Source organism: Octopus bimaculoides, chromosome 4 (assembly GCF_046866305.1).
Source record: "Octopus bimaculoides isolate indiv1 chromosome 4, ASM4686630v1, whole genome shotgun sequence".
Classification (NCBI taxonomy): Eukaryota; Metazoa; Mollusca; class Cephalopoda; order Octopoda; family Octopodidae; genus Octopus; species Octopus bimaculoides.
In genome coordinates, this window is record NC_142931.1 from 132,069,883 (window position 1) to 132,094,494 (window position 24,612).

Genomic DNA, 24,612 nt, shown 5'->3' on the forward strand with positions numbered 1-24,612 from the left:
ACAGGGAATAAAGTATTCTGCCAGTTTACCTTGAGATCAGAGAACTGCTGTTGGATTTTCGGTCGCTCCTGACGGTACCGCTCCAATTCAGCACGCAGCTTTTGCTCACGCCGCTCTTTCCGTTTCTCATCCATCCGTTTATCGATTGCATCATATATTGCATCTGCTTCTTCATCATCTTTATCATACGGATCTTTGCTGCACAAACTGCCGCCATAACCAGCAAACTGACCAAAGACAAGAACCACATTTCATTTAACACACATCATACTTATTTTTATAGCTGTCATTCAGACCAATCTTTTTTTATAAATTAGATTTTAGCAGAGAGAGAAAGGTGGGGGACAGAGAGATAGGAGAAGGGAGGAGGAAGGAGAGATAGAAAGATAAATTGAGAGAGAGAGAGAGAGAGAGAGAGAGTAACCATAGTCTTTACAGGTCTTCCTAAGAATGTGATATTAATATGACTGATGTTCTTCATTTATATGTTTATGTTTTGTAACAGCAGTCACCTAGAACTGTGTCTATAGCCAAGATATTTCACTTTACAAAATTATACGAAGAAAATTAAACTATTGTATAGTAATAGTGTTCATCCACTTCCTACATCGGTGGACTTTACCTAAATACAATTCATATTCTTTCAATGCAAGGCCCACTTAACTGATTGACTTTCTATCAGTAACCCTCTGCCTGTCCAAATCATTTTCCTAAGTTTGTCCCAAACATTCATGTTTGTTTTCAGACTTTTAGTTAGCTCTTGTTTCATACATTCAAAATAATATACAGCTTTCATATCATAAGTCCTAAGTTACTCTGGTGGTTGAATAAAAAAAAAAATGGGAATCTGTATCATATTTGATGCATGGACAACAGAAAAATATGTCCTGTATGTCACATGTGATACACAGGCATATATGATGTTTATATTAATGCAAGGTTATACATTTATAGTGGGTGAATACAGACAAAGGACTGGTATTTGTTTTACCAATTCTTGTGGGATGAAAATAAAATCAAACTTCCATAAGATTTGAATCCAAAATTACTGTTTCTCAGACATTTTAAATATCTGGACAAAAAGACAAGGAAATATTAAAAAGATATAAAAAGACAAAAACATAATCAATGGAAATAAAATACCTCATCATAATTTGCATCATTCAAATCTTCATCATCATCATCATCTTTATCATCTTTCTTCTTTTTATTGGGTGGTGCATGGCGATCATCGCTAAATAAACAAACGAAAGAAGATTGTTGTTAAATATTTTCATTCTTAGTATGATGAAGCAAAGAAAAGTGTTTAATCATCATCATCATCCTTTTAATGTCCACTTTTCCATGTTTACAGGGGTCAGATGGAGTTTGTTGAGGCAGATTTTCATCAACTAGATGTCCTTCTTGTCAAGCCTTACCTGTTTCCAAGGAAGGGAGTATTTCCCATGACCAAATGCTTTGTGGAAGATTGGAAATGAAGGACACCACTTGCATGAGAGTGACATTCATTGAACAGCTATCATGCAACATCAAGACAAAGAGACAATAACACACACACACACACAATAGGCTTCTTGTAGTTTCTATCAGTTAAATCTGCCCATAAGGCTTTGGTCAGCCTGGGGCTATAATAGAAGACACTCACCCAAGGTTCCATGTTGTGGGACTGAACCTAAAATCATGTGGTAGAGAATCAAACTTCTTACGGCACATGCACGCCTGACTATAAATATTTATTGAACTTTTAAAATTAAATAGATCATACTAAACAGAGTGAGACAAAGTTAAAAGCAAATGTATTAAAGTTAGAATTAAAAATATTCTTTTCCACTCTCGGCACAAGGCCTGAAATTTTGGGGGAGGGGGCCAGTTGATTAGGTATGCAACTGGTACTTAATTTATCAACCCCGAAAGGATGAAAGGCAAAGTCAACCTTGGCAGAATTTGAGCTCAGAGTATAAAGACAGATGAAATACCGCTATGCATTTCACCCGGCATGCTAACATTTCTGCCAGCTCACCGCCTTTAGAATTAAAAAAATATTAAAATTAAAACCAGCTTGTTTGTTGTTTTAGATCCATAAATGATGGATGGTTCTTTTGACTACTTAACAGTCAAGAAGGAGTGAAGACTGTTTTCTTTAATCAGGCCAACTGAGTTACATTGCTTGGGGACATATTATTGTCATTATCATTCATCATTCAACATTCATGTTCTATTCTGGCATGGATTGAACAGTTTGACAGGACTGAATGAGCAAAAGGACTGCATCGTGCTCTGTTGTCTGTTTCAGCATGGTTTCTACAGCTGGATGCCCTTCATAATGCTAACCACTTTAAAGCATGTATTGGGTACTTTATTTTCATACCACTAGCACCAGTGAGGTCGGCATGCAGCTTGCATGACTATAAACCCCAAGGGAGTAGCTTTACACTGGGAGATGAAGGGTTAAGGTATGGGAGATTAACACCAGCACGATCTTCACTAGGGGGTTAGAGTTTTAGGGTCAGGGTTAGGGTTAGTGTTAACACCCGCACGATCTTCACTAGGGTGTCAGGGTTAGGGTTTTAAGGTTAGTTTTATGGTTAGGGTTTAGGGTTACGGTTAGGGTTAGGGCTACGGTTAGGGTTTGGGACGGAATTCCCTAACCCTAACATCCTAGTGAAAATCGTGCGTGAGTTAATCTGAAAATTTACCGGAATTTGTTACATTTACGAAACATAGTAGGAAAAAAAAAGATATTTTAGACATTTAAACTGAATACTCACGAAATGTCATCTGCATCTCGAGCTGGACCAATATCAGAACGAGTAGTAAATCCAGTCGCACTGTGGAACGAAAAGCAAAGAAAAATTGTCAATACCATAATAGCAAGAAAAAAAAAAAAAACACAGCAAAAAAACAAAAACACTAAAAGAAAAAATTGGTATAATAGTGTAGGATAATATTAACAATTCTAAGTTAATGACATCGTGAATCACAAGAGGGCCTAGGTCTGGAATTTAATCGTAAATTTGGTAGCACTAAGTGAATATTAGATAAATCTCACCTAGGAAGGGATGGTAGTCTAGCCCAGCTAAGTTTGTATGGAAAGATGAGTAAATATACTTATTTAAGTAAACTGACGTAGAAAGGAGTATCTTATTGAGAGACACAGGGAAACCAATAAGCCATGGGATATGAAGTCACTGGACCCCCTACATATAAATTGGCACGAAGACATCTATCCTCATATTATCAATGTGTACCGATTTATTTGTTATGAATACAATGTGATTTAACTGGCATGAAGTAATAGCTATTTATTTATTAAAAACAAAGAATTCGGAAAACGATGTAGAAAAATATGTTGGGTCCCAGAGTCGACACGGCGATCTAAAAAGAATGCAGAATATAAACAAAAGCGATTTGGGAAAACTAATGAACACATTGATGCGAACAAAGAATAGTAAATAAATTTGTTGATACACTTCTAATCACTGTAATATATGTATATAAAATAACTTCATATATGTCACATTTACTAACCCACGTCCTAAGCCTGGAACATATCCGAGCGGAGCTGGTAAACCAATAAAACTTTTCTTCTTTTTACTGACAAGCGACTGCACAGCCATTTTGAACAGATGAAATAAATTCTGCAGTGAATCTAAAGTTGCTTTCTCATTCGTCAAAAATGAAACGTGGCTTTTTGCATGCACTGTTATAGCCCCAGGTCAGTACTGATTGAGCAGACCTATGATCAAAGGTATTTCAACCGTGGCCATCCCATCTGTTTCCTCTGTGCATGAAATCCGGGACCACGTCATTCAATGTATTCTTTTCCAAGACGTTAGGGACATGACTTGAAGAGACTTTCGCTGCCATCTCTAACATGTCGAGTAATGTAAATACTCTCTGTTCGGTCCGTGACCCTGCAGTAAATATATGTATACAATATGTGTATATGAGACATGTATGATGAACAAAGTTTTATATTTATTTCGAATGTAATAATCTAAACAGTGAATTGATTGACGGTGAAATCTTGACAAATCACTTTCTAAAAAAATATGACTAGAGATTTATTGTAGAAATCAGCTGATACCACACACACACATACACACACACATACACGTCATTATTGTAGATCAGTGGTTCTCAACCATTAAAAAAAAATTATTTATGGATCCTTTTGTTCACTATTTTATTCTGGTGGACCCCCATAGCCAATCAATGTTTAAACACTAGTTTTATAGTTACTTCTTTCAAAATTCCTATTTTGTTTTATCACACATTCCCTCCTGTAAGCTGAGCTTTGTAAAATGTCAGAGCTGTTTCTTGCAATAAATACATATAAAGCAAAATTTTTTCCTGACCCATAAATTACTACTGAGGGCTGAATTCGCTATTTTGCTTGTGTGGACCCCTAAACATCTCATATGAACCCCGGTTGAGAATCATTGCTGTAGATATTAAAAGGAGCACTCCGTCGGTTACGACGACGAGGGTTCCAGTTGATACGATCAACGGAACAGCCTGCTCGTGAAATTAACGTGCAAGTGGCTGAGCAATCCACAGACACGTGTACCCCTAACGTAGTTCTCAGGGAGATTCAGCGTGACACATAGTGTGACAAGGCCGGCCCTTTGAAATACAGGTACAACTCATTTTTGCCAGCTGAGAGGACTAGAGCAACGTGAAATAAAGTGTCTTGCTCAAGGACACAACGCGTCGCCGAGAATTGAACTCACGACCTTACAATAGTGAGTCGAATGCCCTAACCACTAAGCCACGCGCCTTCACTGTAGCTATTCTTTTCTGCTCTAAGTACAAGGCCCGAAATTTTTGGGGAGGGGGCCAGTCGATTAGATCAATCTCAGTACGCAACTGGTACTTAATTTATCGACCCCGCAAGGATGAAAGGCAAAGTTGACCTCAGCGGAATTTGAACTGAGAACGTAAAGACAAGCGAAATACCGCTAATCATTTCGCTCGGCGTGTTAACGTTTCTCATTTCTTTATTACCCACAAGGAGCTAAACCTAGAGAGGACAAACAAGGACTGACAAAGGGATTAAGTCGATTACATCGACCCCAGTGCGTAACTGGTACTTAATTTATCGACCCCGAAAGGATGAAAGGCAAAGTCGACCTTGGCGGAATTTGAACTGAGAACGTAAAGACAAGCGAAATACCAATTTCTTTATTGCCCACAGGGGGCCACCGCTAAGCATTTCGCTCGGCGTGCTAACGTTTCTGCCAGCCCGCCGCCTTCTTCACTGTAGATATTAATGAAGCAAAGAACCAGACACTGCAAAGTTTTCCTCCTACTCACTCAACACAATACATTATATTGCTCATGATATATCCACGAGTCACGTAGATGAAAATTATTGTTAAAAACTTAGTAAACTTTAGCAAATGTGAAATGAATATTTCTTGAGTAAGATGCTGTCTCCCGCATTCTCAAAATATCAATTTCGGATTATCCAAATCTAAGTAAAGTGCGCGTGAACTAGTAGTTAGGGTGTTGCACGCGAGATGACAGTTTCGATTACCGAACCGGGCGGTTCGTCTTGCTCTTGAGCAAAACATTTCATCTCACGTTGCTCTGTGATCACTTCAACACCTGCCATGAGGCATACAGGCGATGTCTATTTGATGGGAGGAGTGATCTAATGTACAGTACAAATATTTGATCGCTATATAAAAAATAAAAGCATCTGAACAAGTTGCTTTCACTAAGAAATTGCGGAAGCTCCATCCGTAGTCTACAGGAGAAATAAAGTGAAGCAATGTCGTAGAGATTGTTTTTCTGAACTAAATACCTTGCTCATTTGGATATTTTGATTCGACTATTTACTAGTCTGGAAATAAGGGCGGTAACTCTTTGTAGTCTTATCTTTCGCTGCTTTCCTATACTAATTTCTTCCATAGATGCACAGCCTATATTAAGAAAGGATCAACGTTTCATATCGGCCTTTTCTTATGAAAACCCTCCTAACGCTTTATCCGAAAAATTTGTTTTTATAATAGATATTTACGTACTATACTTAATGTACACACGCTATCGATAGACCAGTTACTGCAGTATTTGTTTTGAGTTAGCGGAGGCGCAATGGCCCAGTGGTTAGGGCAGCGGACTCGCGGTCATAGGATCGCGGTTTCGATTCCCAGACCGGGCGTTGGGAGTGTTTATTGAGCGAAAACACCTAAAGCTCCACGAGGCTCCGGTAGGGGATGGTGGAGAGCCCTGTTGTACTCTTTCACCACAACTTTCTCTCACTCTTACTTCCTGTTTCTGTTGTACCTGTATTTCAAAAGGTCAGCCTTGTCACACTGTCACGCTGAATATCCCCGAGAACTACGTTAAGGGTAGACGTGTCTGTGGAGTGCTCAGCCACTTGCACGTTAATTTCACAAGCAGGTTGTTCCGTTGAAAGGATCAACTGGAACCCTCGACGTCGTAAGCGACGGAGTGCCAACAATGTTTTGAATTAACAAAACACAATTATGTTTTTGACACAGCACACATAAAATATTAGTTTTTAATACAGTAAGTCCAAAAGACATGTTATTTCAGAAGAAATGCTGCTGTAACTGGCCTATCAACACTGTGTATACATTAAGTATGATACATGGATGGCTATTTTAATTCAATACTGCCTCAGTTGCTTACAATGGATTTGTTTTTATAGTTTAACTAAAATAGGAAGGGTAGTGTCTTCGACATTTTTTTGAGTGACACCGGATTTCATACGAACAAGGGAGTAAGACATTACCTCATAGAATATCCTCAGAGCAGAGATGACGCTTTTATGAAAAGGGGAGCACTTTTAGGACTGCTGTACAGGCTTGTATGGGATGAAGCAAACTAAGAGGCTGCCCCGGGCAACATAGTATCTGGCTAATCCACTGGAGCCTACCAGCCAACAGTCGACATAGACCATCTCTAATTTCTTGTAATTCATCTTCTATAAATTCATATTGACGACTGGACATTCATTGTCAACAACTGACTGCCTATGTTAGACCAGTGGTTCTGAACCAGGATCCATTCGTTCCATTTATAAAATGCGTGGAGATCTATTTATCGCTGATCTTTTAAAACCAAACTCCGTGATAAATGAGCAAAGACGTACAGTTAATTTTATAATTAGTCCTTTACATTTAGAACCATCTCAAGTTATATCATAATATATAAAGCTGAAATTGTGTGTCTGTGTGAAGCCTTTTTAAAAGTTTATAGAAATCCACATTTTCCACTTGTGTTCACTCAACTGTAAATGGCTAACCTGCGACGGACTTGCGTTCTGATCAGGGAGAACGTGGGGCTGCCCACCTAGCCAGCGGGGTGGTATCATTCGAAAGCTACAACGATGCGAGAAATGGTGACCAACAATGCATAAAAGCATCCGATAGTCTTGCCGATACAGTGATATATATATATATATATATATATATCTTAATATATAAATCTGAAGTTGTGTGTCTGTGTGAAGCCTTTTTGAAAGTTTATAGAAATCCACATTTTCCACTTTTTCGTAAAAATTTTTACATCAATGGAATTTTCTCGATGTGAACTTTCCAGTGCAGTAATTAGATTTTTAAAATTCCGTTTACTTTGTGTGATTTAAGGGAGATTTGGCTGTCGTTTCTAGCAACTTTTATATTTCATCCCTTCTACCTGGAACGCCATTCTTACACACATGCTCAACATAAAAATATAGAGAGTAAGAGTAAAAGAGGGAGAGGGAGAGAGAGAGAGAAAATGATACATACAACGTCATAGATTAAACTTTCATCTCAGTATTCTTTACCTATTTTTCATAACATAGATACGTAAAAACACACACAACCACACATACATAACCTGTGACAACAACATACACATTGCTCTCAATCTCTATTCATTTCTCCCCCTCTTCCCCTCTCGCTCTCTCAAACGTATACACGTGCAAGTAAACACAATAATTTCACATCGTGGTATATTTACAAAACATTGATGGCGTAACTACAGAGTTGTATCCCCCAACTTTGGAAGGTCATAACTTTCATAAAAATGAATATTTTTTAATGAAATTTTCTATGCATATATTATTTATTATGTAGATTCCAAATATACAAAAATTTTCGGTGAAAGTGTTTTGGAAGCGGGGTGGGGTACAATATTCGGAAATTCCACTTAAATTCCTCTTAACTTCCAGGAAAATGAATATTTTTTCATGAAATTTTGTACAAATGTACCTTGATGTATGTACATTTCAAGCATGTAGGAATTTTGAAGGAAACAACTGCAGGTTATTTTTGAGAAGTGTTCCCCACTCGGTGGTGTTTCGGAGCAAGTCGTCCATATTTGTTTCATTTTTCTCTATTATGCGCTTATGTGCATCCTTGGATTTCTAATGAAGTAATAGGCAGTGAAGAGAAGCAGTCATAAGAAAACTTTTAACTACCCCTATTCCTTTCTCTCCCCCTCTCTACCTCTTCCTCTCTCGCTCTCTCAAAAGCATACACGTGCAAGTACACAATCATTCAGTAAAATATAACTCATGTTCGTCAATGTTTTGTAAATTTACCACGATTTTCACTAGGGTATTAGGGTTAGGGTTTTAGGGTCAGGGCTAGGGTTTAGGATTAATGTTACGGTTACGTTTTTTAGGGTCAGGGTTAGGGTTAGGGTTAGGGTTTAGGGTTAGTGTTAGGGTTAGGATTAGGTTTGGGTAATCGTGCGGGTGTTAATCTGAAAAATTACAGATATGTGAAAAGTACCGACGCTGCCATCTATTATAACTTTTGTTGTTCTGTTTAATATATACATAGATTATGCCTCCAAAGAAGAGAGTTTGCTGGGGAAAGACAGCAACCAGTTTAAAATGACAGCCACAGACTGCAGCAATTCACCACATTCCAGTAGCTAATTTGAACATAATCCAAAATGGTGCATCAACACCTTCTGCCCAATCTGATAGAATTCTGGCAAAACTGTTTAGCAAACAGATCGCCAGCAATTGCTTCATCACAAATTGCCATCCTAGCTCCTGTGAAAAGGGATTACCCTGCTATGTATAATCAGGGCAGCGCAAAAAGTTGTTTTGCACAAGCATTTCTATAGCCAATTACACGGATGAAATTTACGTACGCTTAATAATTTTACGCAAAACAGCCTTCAGACTTTCCCTATTAATTTCATCGTCTTTTGAATTATGAACATATTTACATCATAAGGCTTTCTTTTTTAGTTGATTTTCAGCTAGCAAGACTTATCGTAGATGGCATAATAAGTCACACCCGGACAAGGTCGGGTTATACTGCTAGTATATATATATATATATATATATATATATATATATATATATATATATATATATATATTTCCTTGTTTCTTTCTGTGTTTCTTTCTGTGGAAGAGCGTAGGCTCGAAACGTTAAAGAATTTTTCACTTCCCGAACGTTATACTAATACATCTGTCTGTTGTCTACACCACCTGTCTTCGTCCTTTTTTTTGTTTTTTGTGAATTCTCCCTATATGTATGTATATATATGTAAGGGTCGACCGTGCGAACTCAAAAAGGAGAAATGGTGACGAATGGAAAAACAGAGGACTCCTTTTATTTAAACGTGTCACACGGTCGAACATACAAATATATATATCAAATGATGATATGGATGATATGTTATGCGACGATAACATAGATGACCAGTAATGAAAGACCACAACCGTATTAGATGAATAACAGAGATATTTATTATGGCGTTAAAGATGTATGTCTGTGTGAGAGTGTGAATGCGACATATAAGAACATAATCAAAACAGGCCGTCATGCAAAGAAAAGTGTGTATGTGAGTGATACATGTATGTGTATGTGAGTTATTACAGCAGATGGAAAGAGAGTCAATATATAACACGTGAACAATTATACCAGTTCTTGGGTACACAACAATATGAATCTGTATGTGAAAGTGAGGAGAGGCTGAGTGTGGCAGTGCTGATCACTAGTTGTGATGTCGTGGCATCGATGCCGGGCCGTGATTCTTGTTATACAGATGTTCGTCGCTGGCTGAGAATTTCTTGTCTGTTTAAGAACTCTTGTCTGTTTATTTACCGTGGTGAAGCTGAGTCACCTAACAGAATCGAAGAGGGAGATGTGCCGCGGAGGTTTGGTTTGGTGTACATAGTAAGTCGTGTTGACGCTGGTGGAGATTGTTGCTGGTTAGTAGTAATCGTAGAATCGTGTTGGTCATGATGATGATGCTGGATAGTAGTAGTAGACTCTTGTTGCTGATGTGGCGACGGCGGAGGTCATCGTGGCTGGACGAAGCTGCTGAAGTGGTCGCTGGCTGCTGCTGCTGTCGTGTGGTACACGGAACAGTTCTCAAAGAGAAACTGGACCGAGACAAATTTGGCCGCCGAGTTAAAGCTATTTATAACAAACTATTGGCTCACCAGATGGTAGAAATATACTCTATCGCGTGACCTTATTAGGGGCCGTGATTGGTCAGTTTGCGTTCTGGCAGGAACGGTTCGAAGAAGTTGCCGATTCGAATAATGATCAGTCACGTGATGACAAGGAATGGGTTCTCTACTACGCTCGCATTTATTTATATTTAAATGAGAAGATTGTATGTAATGGCGATAGTAGTTTGTATCTAATGGCGGGAGGTAGTTTCACTACATATATATATATATCCTCAAACCCAACAAGCCGGGTCGCCCCATCGTCTCCGCCTGCAACTACCCTACGGAACTAATCTCTAAATACCTCGACCGTGTCCTTGCTCCCTTAGTGGCTTCCCCCTCCCACATCCACGACACTAACCATGCTTTCCGAATGACGCTTTAGCTGTGTAAGTACCGGACTATTTATCCATCTTCTAAAGAGCCGAAATTTCCCGAAAACCAACTTTTCTGAAATTGTCTAGCTTTGAATTTGGCAAGCATTGTAGTAAGTTTGCCGCCCTGTCGCCTTTGTTTTAATTTTCCTGGTAATCTTATCACAACGTCGGTTTCAGCATAACAGTTGATGTGTTGACATATTCCTTTCTATCTTCTTTTATGTTATTGTTTGTCCTAATCTATCATAATTTCCTAATCTACTATAATTTACATGTTTATCATGTCTAAAAGGTAAGTAAGCAATGTGATTTACTGTTAAAGAATATGAAAGGAAACATTTTACGCTCTCACAGAAAATGGATTTCAATTTTTCAACTTTTCCTTCTGATGAAATGGATAACCTATCGCATTTTAAATTAATTGTAAGTGTTAATTACATAATTATGTACACGCTGACAATTAATATACGTTATGGAATTTATGCTTTTCTGTTTTTTAATATTCTAAATAGATCAGGAATTATGCAGAAATATAGGAGTGGAGTGTGTAGATGATCTCGATATAGACATAAAAGAATTGGTTTTAAATTTTCAGTCAGACAATAAACATTTGACTGGTTTTTTTCTTTAAATACATAAATCTACTTAAATTAATAGTTCTACTGTTCGTTAAGTATCGAGGAGGCTTCGGTGGAGTGGGTGCTTGGTACACTTGACTTACTAACAGTTGCCGGTGGATAAATATAAACCAGTGACGTGATCTTCTGGTACTTCATCAAATTATTCTGTTTGAAGAGAAAATATGATTTTGGTTCAAAGAATACATAAATTGGTTTCAATGTATTTTTAATGGAATTCTCCGTTACAAAAGTTTCATATTGGTTTTAGAATTTCCATTCACACTATCAATATATGGATTTTTATTTTAATCAGCCATGCGAATTTTGTTGGAGATTGCAACCTCAGCTAAAAGTAATGGGTAGCGATTGGTTCAGTTGCGTTAATTCTCGTCCTAAGATTGTTGGCGTTCAAGAAAATCAAAATTTCTCTTCCCAGTCAATTTAACCATTTCACTGCAGAAATCAGATATATCCACTCAAAATTTGATTATCCTAAACTGCATAAAGCAGTTTTTATATATCAATCTACCTTTTGTTGAGAAATGTCATGTTTGAAACCAATTTTTGTTGCGATATGTCAAATTTATTGAAGCAACGAAATATATAGAAAATACCAATCCCATTTTTTGATAGATATTTAACCTCATTATTAGAATAACCATGAAATATAATTTCACAGATAAAGGATTAAGTTGATCTTTTGTTATCGTGGGTATGGATGGCTGATTGGCTTAGGTACCAGAAAACCATCCGAAATGGTGAAGGTTGGTATCATACGAAGAGCACTGTTTTGTATCTGTGCTCAGAACATTTATATATATATATATACAACAAGAATTAATATTTGTCTCTTTTTATAGAAACAAAAGGGTTAGAAACAAAACCGCAGTTTATTTACACTAGAAAATTTGGACTGGTCCGCTGATGGGTTTTTCTTTTAAATTATATAAGCTTTTCATAGAAGAAAATTTTGATATGTGCGTGTCTCCTATTTCCTGCTTATCCTGATGAGGGGGTCATCACCGTGTTGCACTTTAGTGTAAATAAACTGCGGTGGTGAGCTCCCGAAATGGCCATAGATACATGTGAATGTTGAATTTGACCTGTGAAGTCTGCTTATTATGAACTTTTGGACGTACTTGTGTGAGGGAAGTAAGGCTTTTTTTCAAGATGTCTGTGAATTTGACCTGTGGAAGTCTGTTTACTTAGGAACTTTGGACGTACTTGTATGAGGGAAGTAAAAGACTTTTTCAAATATTTTTTCAAATATTAAAAAAAATTTTTTAAAATTATTTTAATTGTCTGATAAAACTTTTTTAGTCGGTGGACATTTATTTTATTTTATTTTTACCTTTACTTATTTTATATTTGTCTATTAGGTGTTTTGGTAGTTGTTGAAATTTTAGCCGTTTTATGTATGTGTATATGTGTGTGTATGTTCGGTTTTGCATATGGAAGAAAGAAAACTCAACACATTAAACAGTGTATATATATAACTTTTTTTTATTGCCGGAGAATACTACTGGAGTTAGTCTGGGAACGAAAGGATCGTAACAATTTACGTTTCAATCATTGTAAAGTGCTTCGACACGGAACTCCAGTTCCCTGAGTAACTCTTGTGGCAGTCTCAGTTAAAAACAATGTAGACATACGCACACACACACGCGCACACACACACACACACACACACGCACGCACGCACGCATGCATATACATATACACACAAACAGAGACGAACACATTTATATTTATAAAAGTCCAAGAACATCTAAAGCAGTGATTCTCAACCATTTGCTATTTATTCCACCCCCTTCCATTTAATTACAATTTTATTCCTGTGAAACCCCATAGAAATTCGATGTTTAAAGGTAACTTTATTTTTTTTTTTTTTTACAGATATTGCTTTCAAAATCCTTACTTTCTTTTTCACACGCTTACTTATGTATGTTCGCAATAACACTCACTGAGAGAACATGTTTCAATGGTTGGAAACTCGAGAAATAATGTGAAATGTTAGAAGAACGACCTAACTGTTTCTTACAATAAATACATCTACAGTAAAGCATGTGCCGTAAAATACGACTGTGGATCGTCAGTTTACTATTTTGCTTGCGTGGACCCCCAAAAATTCTATACGGACCCCCAGGGCTCATACGGACCCCCAGGGATCATACGGATCCCCAGGGCTCATACGGACCCCGGCTGAGAACCATTAATCTTAAATGTTTACTCATGCGTTTACATGCAACGCCGCCTTACACGCAGTCTAACTCCCAGATAATAAATCACAATTATTGGTGATGAGTATTACATCATAGTTTTATTGTCATTTGTCCTCTGTGCGAGTGCGTGTGTTTGTGTGTGTGTGTGTGTGTGTGTGTGTGGTTCACATGCATGTCTTCATGCCACTCTTCAGTTCAGGTCTGTTGTCTGTGTAGACATAGGAGAGTATTTCAAACAATTTCTCGTCTCTTCGTCTTAGATTATCTCGAGCATCCATTTCCGTTGAGCACAGCGCTGTCTGGTTACACCTGGAAACAAAAGAAACGAGATCATTCTTAGTGGTTACTATTGTTGTTTTGCTCCATAACACCCTGACTGAATCGACTCACGATCAAATTATTCCCCTCTCGACCATTGTCCCTGCTGTTATTATTATTATTATTATTGTTCAGTAGTTTTATTTTTATAACGTGCTTTCACTTCACTACCGAGCGCAGCTCTGTGTGCCTTGGGTATGTGCTGTGGTTTGCTGTGGTGCTCTTATGGTTACTGTATTGAAAGTGTTTTGCGTAGGATGTGTGCAGTGCCCAGTAGTGCAATTTTCTGTATGTTATATATATTTGTAAGTCCTGGTGTTTTTGTTATGTATTTGTCTGAATATTTTTTTAATTATACCTAAGGCACCTACTATGATAGGAATTGTTTCTGTTTTTAGATTCCACATTCGAGTTACCTCTATTTCCAGGTCTTTGTATTTTGAAAGTTTTTCCATTTCTTTTAGGGAATATTATTATTATTGTTATTATTATTATTATTATTATTATTATTATTATTATTATTATTATTATTATTATTATTATTATTTTCATATACACACAGCAGATTAGACTGTTGGAAAAGGAAAAAAATCCTAACATCGGGAACAACAAGTAACCTTAGATGCCAAGAACCCTTCTAAGTATCCTAGCTATCCCTAATAACATTGTTTTCTGGAGCTAAAAGGATTGAAGTAACTCCTCCAGAAGATATAGAGTCAAAATTAAAAGAAGAGTGTCATTGTTATCTATCTAGTGAACGATATTTCGACATCTTGTGTGTCTTCAACAGGTTCAAAAAATAATTTTGTCAATCGATTTTATTTTGGTTAATATATAAAGGATTGAGGTAACTACTCCAGAAGATACAGAGTCAAAATTATTATTATTATTATTATTATTATTATTATTATTATTATTATTATTATTATTGAATAATATTTATAGGATTGAGGTAACTCCTCCAGGAGATATAAAAGCAAAAAAAAAAAAAAAGAAGAAGAAGAGTGCCATTGTTATCAAGTGGATCTGTGGAAGACACACGAGTTGTCGAAATATCGTTCACTTGATAACCATGGCACTTTTTTGCTCTTATTATTATTATTATTATTATTATTATTATTATTATTATTATTATTATTATTAACACGGTGAGCTGGCAGAATTGTTAGCATGCCGGACAAAATGCTTAACGTTCTGAGTTCAAATTCTGGCGAGGTCGACTTTGCTTCTCATCCTTTCGGGGTCGATAAAATAAGTATCACTTGAGCACTGATCGATATAGGAAAACCATCTGTGTGTGTGTGTGTGTGTGTGTGGAATAAATACTTTAGTGTTCGGTCACACATACGTGTGTAATTCTCCAACGAGGAACTTATTAGGGATTTACAGACAGTCAGAAATTGATTAGAACTAATGTCTTTCTCGATCCTAAAGCGGAATCTTAATATTTGGGATACATTTGTAGCAATGGTGTATATTTATAATGTTATATACTTACATATTCATTTTACCAGCAGCATACGTGAGCAAATTAGATCGAAAAAAGGCCCCGGTACCTTCTGCCCAATATTCTTGAGCATTGCTCATAGCATAGGCCTTCAGTTCCCAAATACTATTCTTTTTAGCATATTGGTAAGCTTCGTAAATCTGAAATGATAAGAAAAATCTATGTCAAGAGGAAAAGTGAAAATATAAAAAAAAGATGAAAAATAGTGAGAAATATTTTAAAATAATTATGTAATTTTGATTAATCTTTCAGTCAATCAATCAATCAATCAGTCAGTCAGTCAGTCACTCACTCAATCAATCAATCAATTAGGTTTGTCAAAGTCTTTTCGTTGTTCAAAGATATACCCTCTATTTTAGGTCTACTTCAAGTCTTTTCGTCAGTCTTCTTGCAGGTGAATTGATAGAAACGTTAGACTCTGACGTTACTATAAAGCCACCACACGGTATCTGTGTGAGGTGGCATCATTACAACACTTAATCATTCTTTGGGTTGTTCCAAATGCCATACCTGATCTCAGCCATGTATCACCCATGAAAATTTAATATCTCTGCCATTAAACCATCCCTACCAAAAAATTTATACCACATTATCATTTAACTGTGACAAAAGAATTCCAGAAAGAATCGTTTCAGTAGCACAAAGAAGAGCAATATACCAGTAATTGCCGTATACATGTCACACATATTTGTCTGTGTGAGGTGGCATCATTATAACACTTCATCATTCTTTGGGTTGTTCCAAATGCCAAAAACTAAGCCATACCTGATCTCAGCCATGTGTCATTCATGAAAATTAAATGTCTCTGTCATTAAATCATCCCTACCAAAATACCGTGTTATGATTTAACCGTTCTATAATCTTCTGATTATCTTCCAGAGCAGGTGGATTGCATATATTGGTTGTTGCAGTTCTCTATTGAAATGCTATAATCACCTTGTGACCGATGGTAGAATCTCTCTCTTACTTAATTTTGAGCAATGTTCTTTCCATCTACTGACAATTTCCGCCAAAGACTAGACATCGCTAAAATATTGTACTTGTTTCTGATTCATACACTTGCTTTAGGAGACCATACAGCACTTTATTACTTTTCATGTCTGAAGCTAATTGTACATCACTAGTTTTCTCACATAATACGTAATGGATCTCCACACATTTGATTTTACTTCCTTATTCATCCTCTTAGAAGTGTTTATGTCGTTCAACCGAGAGAAGAGAATATAACATCAACATCGGCTCTCGTTGTTACAAGTAAGAAATGGAAACTTGCTCAACATTGCGACTGCTCTCATCATCAGAACAAAGGAGATCCAAGGCAAGTCAAGACAAGATATCAGGGACAAGCTTTAAGGAAATATGAGCCGTTCTTCACTCTCTGCTGTTTACATACACACATACAGACAGACAGATAGACTTGCATGCATGCATGCATACATACATACATATATATACATATACATATTTTTATGTGTGTGTGTGTGTATTTGTTAAGAAAAACTCGATACAGTCACAATATTTGGAAATATATATATATATATATATATATATATATATATATATATATATATAGTTAAAAAAAACAATAACAAAAAAACAACAAAGTGAGGACGTGATATGGATAGTATTATTGGACGCTCAGGAAAGGAAAGAGAGAGTGTATGACGTTTCGGGCGTAGCCCTTCGTCGGAAAGATGGAAAGTTCGGAGAATGGAAGAACGGAGAAAGAGGAAAATGGTACCGATGCCCACGAGGTTACATTATGAAAAGACCGGAAGAGGAGGTGGTGGGGGAAAAGTTCTTTCTAAGATAGGAGAGTGAAAAAGGGAGATGAATATCTGTGCGTGTGCGAAAGTCTGCGAGTGTGTGTGTGATAACAGAACGTGTGTGTGCGTATGTATGTGTGTGTGTGTGTGTGTGTGTGTGTGTGTGTGTGTGTGTGTGTGCATGGTTTGGTAGTTTATCTGTTAGTGTGTTTGTGTGTGTGTGTGTGTGTATGACGTAGTGGAAGAAATTAGTAAGCAGTCAAATTCTGACTCTAAAACCAAAATAAATGTCTACATAGTACAAGGAGCGAAGACGAAGACAAAATAAACTATTTTTACTGGTTTATTTTGTCTTCGTCTTCGCTCCTTGTACTATGTAGACATTTATTGTGGTTTTAGAGTCAGAATTTGACTGCTATTTTTCAGCGTGGCGGTATCTCTTAGATACCCTGTATTATAATTTTAAATAATTATTACCTTTGATGGTTTTTATTCCCATGCTGGCCACTTGATAAGATCAATATTTTAAATATCGATCTTATCCTTATATATATATATATATATATATATATATATATATATATATATATATATATACATACACGTACATATATATATGTATATATATATATATATATATACATATATATATATATATATATATATATATATATATATATATATATATATATACATATATACATATATATATGAATATATATGTATATGTGTGTGTGTATATATATATATATATATACATACACACATACATACACACACATACACACATATATATGTATATATATATATATGTGCGTGTGTATGTTTGTGTATCTGTATTTGTTTCTCCACCATCGCTTGACAACCGATGCTGGTGTGTTTACGTCCCCGTAACTTAGCGGTTCGGCAAAAGAGAACGATAGAATAAGTACTAGGCTTAGAAAGAATAAGTTCTGGGGTCGATTTGCTCGACTAAAGGCGGTGCTCCAGCATGGCCGCAGTCAAATGACGGAAACAAGTAAAAGAATAAAAGAAATACACACACATATACGCATACATATATATGAGCATGTATATGTGTATGTATATATATATATATATATATATATATATACATTTATATATGCACACACACATATACACACATGCATACGCGCACACAAACACAAACACACGCACACAGAAATATGGAAGTCGGTTAGTCACGTCACCATGAACTGTAATCCCAGAAATTCATTAATAGTGAAACTAAAAATATGTTTACATATATCGAACTTTAATTTCATAAGCCTTCAGCAATGTTATGATTGTTAGCAAGCTAACAGGGGACTTCGGTGAAGGAGAAACTGTCGAGGTTAGAAACTTATTAATGTCCATGATCTTTGAATCTTCAAATCACACAAGATATTGTCTATCTGGCGTCTGAGTGACAGCATAACGGATAATAGCATATTTACGTATGTAGAAGTTCTCAGTCATTTAATCATTTCAGATCCAAGGTTAAAGCAGGGTTAGTTCACAGGTTAATAATCTAATAATTTGATGGAGATGGTTGTCATTAAAAGGAAGATAATTACTCGGACAATGTTGGTACCGCGTTTTACAAACCAACTGCCATATTGACCCGGTTATGTATGTATGTGTGTGTGTGTGTATGTATGTATGTATGTATGTATGTATGTATGTATGTATGAGTAAGTATGTATGTAAGTATGTGTGTGTATGTGTGTGTGTGTGTGTGTGTGTGTGTGTATGTATGTATGTCGTTATTCAGCTTTATTTCAAGATCTCTTGCCAGTAGAGAAAGAGCTGGTTTCTAACCTAGATCCCAGGCTCCTTCATTGGAATTTCAACATCAACAGGGTATTTTTGTATGTATGTATGTATGTATGTATGTTATCAATCAGTTTCATTTCTGTATTTCTTGTCCATAGAGAAAGAGCCGGACTCTAACATAGATTCAAGGCTCCTTCATTGGAACTTTTATCAACATCATCTAGGTATTTGTGCATATGTGTGTGTGTGCAGTATTTGGTGTTAGTGTATGCGCAGATTTGTATGTTTGTTTTATGGATGCGTTTTTATGCATATATTTTCATGTCTAGATGCATGCATATGTATTTATGTGCTAAATTTTTGGAAAGTTTTACATATCTTTACAGTTCCATTGATGGCTTGAATCTGTAGTCTTCTAATCAGCCTTTTTCTTTCAGGTTTTGAGAACCCTAAGTTTTCCAGGTTTTTGTTGAGGCAGTACGTTACATATCCCAGTATGTATGTATGTATGTATGTATGTATATGTATTTGTGCGTGCATATATGTATGCATTTGCATATATGTATGTATGCATGTTTGTACGTCTGAGCGTGTGCATACGTTTATTCAAGTATGTATGCTTATATGTACACACACACAAACAGTTGAAAATGCATTGAGTTCCATGCAAAATGAACTTTATACATGTATAGAGTTTAATATTTATTACAATTTTGCTGTCAGTGACTTCGAGGTTAAGTCAGCGGTGGTTTATTTCAATAATGGCATTTGTACACATGCTGCTATACAGGGTAAATTATGCCTTCTGAATTAACTTTCATTCTCCCCAGATCAGATCCAGTTGGAACTCTCTATTCAGCTACTTTTCCCATTGCCTTTAGAGCTCTGGATCTCTTTCTCCCAATATTGTTGTTGGCACTCCGTCGCTTACGACGTCGAGGGTTCCAGTTGATCCGATCAACGGAACAGCCTGCTCGTGAAATTAACGTGCAAGTGGCTGAGCACTCCACAGACACGTGTACCCTTAACGTAGTTCTCGGGGATATTCAGCGTGACACAGTGTGACAAGGCTGACACTTTTGAAATACAGGTACAACAGAAACAGGAAGTAAGAGTGAGAGAAAGTTGTGGTGAAAGAGTACAGCAGGGTTCGTCACCATCCCCTGCCGGAGCCTCGTGGAGCCTTGTGGAGCTTTAGGTGTTTTCGCTCAATAAACACTCACAACGTCCGGTTTGGGAATCGAAACTGCGATCCTATGACCGCGAGTCCGCTGCCCTAACCACTGGGTCATTGCGCCTCTTCTCCCAATATACTTCAGTACATAATCGTTTGGAATGCAGTTTTTTTTGGTGTAATGAAAATTTAGTTCCTACCTTCTTGGTCCAGCTTTTCGGAATGTACGACATTATGAGGTGCCCCAGTTCGTGGGACAAACAGTTTTCATGAGATCGATATGGGTCTTGATCATCACAGAGCACAACATGATCCAAGCACACACTCCTTGAGAGAGTCAGTCCAGCCACCCGTTCGTATTTGCGTCCGTCGTGGGTACACGTTATTTGGCAAAGTCCATCACATTTACCTGTTATATAATAAACCAAAGTCAGAGAAAATCGTTGACCCATTGTTTTGCTTTTTCTTTTTTACTGATGTCATGTTTATTTGTGTTTTAGAGAAACTGAAAATCTTAGCGATTAATTCGTTATTTGTGTTTTGCTAAGGAAATTCTCGACCTGATGTATAGGTTTTAACTCCCGTATATTATTGTAGCAATGAAAATGATCATTTTGGTTTGTTAACTTGTAATACTGAGTGACTGAGTGATTTAAAATTCTTTTAAGAGTTGTATTGCTTAGGAAGAGAGAGATGGGTCCTCAATAGTGTAGTTAGAGTGTGTGCTGCCGAAGGTAGCACTTGAACTTACCAACCCTATACAAGCTTAAACGACAGACCCAAAAGTGCCGCCCACATAAAAGTGTTACCCAGGGTGGACCGTTCCTTATCCTCCCCAGCTACGTTTCTGTTGATTCTATGAAGTTTGTTTGCAAGACATAAGTTTCAGTAACGACTTTCTAGTATATTAAATAACTTACCCCTCGATTACCTGACACTCGTATCACATTGAAATGTATTTGATAAACGGTTCTCTAGTTTTAGAAATTATTTATGTCAACTTCCTTTAATAAAACAAATGGCTCACAAGCAATTTAAGAATTGGCTTACATATCATGTGATATCACCAGTAATTTAAAAACTGGCTTACCTTTGCACTCCGGCAGATCAGCAAATCGCTTAAATTCTGGATAAATCGTCGGACCTTCGCTCTTGGCAAATACGCCAACTCCTTTTGATTTGGTGATTGATTCAAAGATCTCTTTTGGCATGTATTGAACCATCTTACTTACTGTTATGGCTGCCTGGTCACGAGAAAACGCAAAATGTTTTTAAAAAATTAGTTTGACATTTTTGCGTAGACTATAATCAAACCGAACGCTCAATCGCTCATATATGACATTCTAATGCTATGAAAAAAATCAGAATTTTATATTAGACTCATTTATCATGATACGTAAAATAGTTCGTATGCCGTGAAGAGAGATGAGTTTAGATATATTGGGGAAGGTTATTTGAAGATGAACCTATCACATCATCCGCTTGATTTGTTGCAAACATGGATACTTAATTATCCAGTTTACCACAGATTTTGCTCGTAACATTGTTTCTGTTTAGCATTTATCAATTAAGTAATGAAAAAAGTCGATGAAAACACATTAGTTGATACCCTTTACTCTTAACTCTTTTACTTGTTTCCGTCATTTGACTGCGGCCATGCTGGAGCACCGCCTTTTAGTCGTGCAAATCGACCCCAGGACTTATTCTTTGTAAGCCTCTTTCAGTTTCCGTCTACCAAATCCACTCACAAGGCTTTGGTCGGCTCGAAGCTATAGTAGAAGACACTTGCCCAAGGTGCCACGCAGTGGGACTGAACCCGGAACCATGTGGTTAGTAAGCAAGCTACTTACCACACAGCCACTCCTAATTTTCTTGCATAGAATTCTTCCTTATATAGAATTTGACATAACAATTAGAAAATTAGCTATAGTAGTAGTTATCGCAATAGCAAAATATCAACCCAGCATTAATATATAGATACTGTATCCTAGTAATAAGTAGGAATATTTGCTGATTAATTGGATTTAACTGTTAACATTTTAAATCCAACTTTATTACAAAGACTTCATTTATTTGGTTCTTTACCACCATAAAAAAAGCAATATCAGACATCTCTAATAATACTTCCACTGAGAAGATAAGACCGTGAAGGTCTACAAACGTTGATGGACTAGGAAATTTGTTATTAATAATAATAATAATAATAATAATAATAAATCAGACAAACGCCTGACACGGAAATACTAAAAATCTTTAATAAGAGATAAAACTCGAACATGGCGTATTCAATGCAACACATATACAGACTCGCACGTTTATATTAAAAATGCGTTGAAAAGGACATGCTTTGAATTTCGTTCAGGTGGACGACAGCGAAAACTGTCCTGGTCAGTGAGATACGATTTTTCTTCTACTGCAAAACTTCTTTTGCTCTAATACACACTAAAAGTCATTCAGTTATACGTTTTTATACGAAAACTTTTTCTGCGTGTAAACTTTTCAGTAATATGTGATTTTCTCTCTCTTTTAAATATATGTGTGTGTAAAATTCACCTTGTAAAAGCGAACACTAATATTTTTAGCGTAATATGAAAACATTTGTGATGTGAAAATATATTTTTGTATTTTTTGTATTTGTAGCAAAAAATATATAATAGAAATATTTACCTCCTATGTTAAAGAATATAAATTTCTTTTATTCAAATATGTGTGGTTCTGGTCGATTGAAGGTGGTGATGTTTAGTCGCATTGTAGATGCTTTTCACATGGTCTATCTTTCCCGAATATCTCTAATCTGATTTCCATTCCCCTTTTTTATTTTCTGCTGACCAGAACACACAGACACACACACACACACACACATGTATATCTATATGTATATTAAAATTTAGTGCATTTTGAACTCTTCCTTGTTAATTTTTCCTATATATATATAAACATACATACATATACGAATAATGAAAGTGAAAATGATATGCATATCACATTTAAGTATATGAGAATAATAGAGGTTAACAAGATTAGACCTACTTTTTTGTGCGCCAGCTTTGACACCTGACTGCTTGCTAGAACTTCAAGTCTCGGTGGTGGGACATCATGCCAGTGTATCTCTCCACCATATGTGATATAAGCTGTGGAGAAGTGGGCTTTGGATCGTACTTCTTCAATACTGTGGAAGTGAAAATGAGAAGAATTGTACAAGACATTATAGAATATAAAGATTGAATAATTAATTTAAAATGTATGCACACACACACGCACAACACACCCACTCTCTCACTCACACACACATGTACACACATATACGCATGCGCGCACGCACAGAGACACATATGATTTTTGTATATTTTGGAGTGATCCCTCATAAAAGACTCAATTCAACTTTGTGTAAGCTGTACCATTAAGTATGTATGGCTGTATATATCTATCTATCCATATACATATATTGTTTGTTTGTGTGTATGTGTGTATGTATGTATGTATGTATGTATGTATGTGTGTATGTGTGTATGTGTGTGTATGTACGTACGTATGTATGTATGTATGTATCTATCTATATTCTGTGTATGCATGTAGGTATGTATGTATGTATTGTTTTTATTATAACTGAACATAAAAACAAGCATTATATATATGTACACACACAGACACACACACACACACACAATGGTGTGTGGAAGTGAAAGGCGCGAACTCCGCTTAGGAGGGAAAAAAAGGAAACCAGATTAGAAATATTCGAGAAAGAGAGGCATTGTGAAAAGCATCTATAATGCAACTAAAAAATACCACCTTCAACCAACTAGAACCACTCATATTCATAGAAAGCTGATATTACTTTACCTCAAATTTTCTTTGCATGTTCCTATTTCAACATCCCTTCTCTTATTTTATCTACTTAATTTTTACACCTACTTTTCCTTCCTACCCCAGTCTTTCCTTTTCTCATCTTTATTATTCCATTGACAGAAGTCAATTTCCCTTAATTGCATTTCGCTTCCATTCCATCAGCGTCAATTTACAGTGTTTTTTTCTTTCCGGCATCTTTATTATCTCTATTGAAAGAAAGCTGCTTCTGAGGACGAGTTATTCACTTGAACGGAAGCAGTAATTTGAAAATACAACCTTTTCAAAATATTTTTCATTATTATTTCTTGTAGAGACAAACAGACCCTGAAAAATTGCAAAACTATGATAATATAAGACTGTTTCTGTAATTTGGTGTATTTTTCAAATAGTTATGGGATTTGTGGTAAATACTGTGGTCGTTACGCTTTCTATTCGGTGCTGCTTTCCAGACAGTGAATGTCTTACTGCGTCAGTCACAGCAGTAGTTTTCGTCTTTATTGCTTACTTACCTTTCTAAATATTTTACATTGTTTCTATCGGCCCAGATGTCGTTTCGGCTTGGAGGT

General features: G+C 36.4%; 2 protein-coding genes across 2 annotated transcripts in view; both read right to left on the reverse strand.

The window, feature by feature from the left end:
* Window positions 1-3,642, reverse strand: part of LOC106876317 (pre-mRNA-processing factor 6) — a 29,669-nt gene extending 26,027 nt beyond the window's left edge. Inside the window, exons 1-4 of the mRNA XM_014924816.3 lie at window positions 3,529-3,642; window positions 2,769-2,828; window positions 1,144-1,234; window positions 30-227 (exon numbers count right to left, since the gene is read on the reverse strand). Coding sequence (XP_014780302.1) covers window positions 30-227; window positions 1,144-1,234; window positions 2,769-2,828; window positions 3,529-3,617 — 438 coding nt within the window. The 5' untranslated portion in view covers window positions 3,618-3,642. The remainder of the gene's footprint in view (window positions 1-29; window positions 228-1,143; window positions 1,235-2,768; window positions 2,829-3,528) is intronic.
* A 9,275-nt stretch (window positions 3,643-12,917) lies between these two features.
* LOC106876315 (uncharacterized) overlaps window positions 12,918-24,612 on the reverse strand; it is a 54,200-nt gene continuing 42,505 nt past the window's right edge. Inside the window, exons 2-7 of the mRNA XM_052967709.2 lie at window positions 24,556-24,612; window positions 23,231-23,369; window positions 21,291-21,444; window positions 20,401-20,609; window positions 15,476-15,624; window positions 12,918-13,968 (exon numbers count right to left, since the gene is read on the reverse strand). The exon at window positions 24,556-24,612 is cut by the window's right edge and continues 19 nt beyond it. Of these exons, the coding sequence (XP_052823669.1) occupies window positions 13,824-13,968; window positions 15,476-15,624; window positions 20,401-20,609; window positions 21,291-21,444; window positions 23,231-23,369; window positions 24,556-24,612 (853 nt within the window). The 3' untranslated portion in view covers window positions 12,918-13,823. The remainder of the gene's footprint in view (window positions 13,969-15,475; window positions 15,625-20,400; window positions 20,610-21,290; window positions 21,445-23,230; window positions 23,370-24,555) is intronic.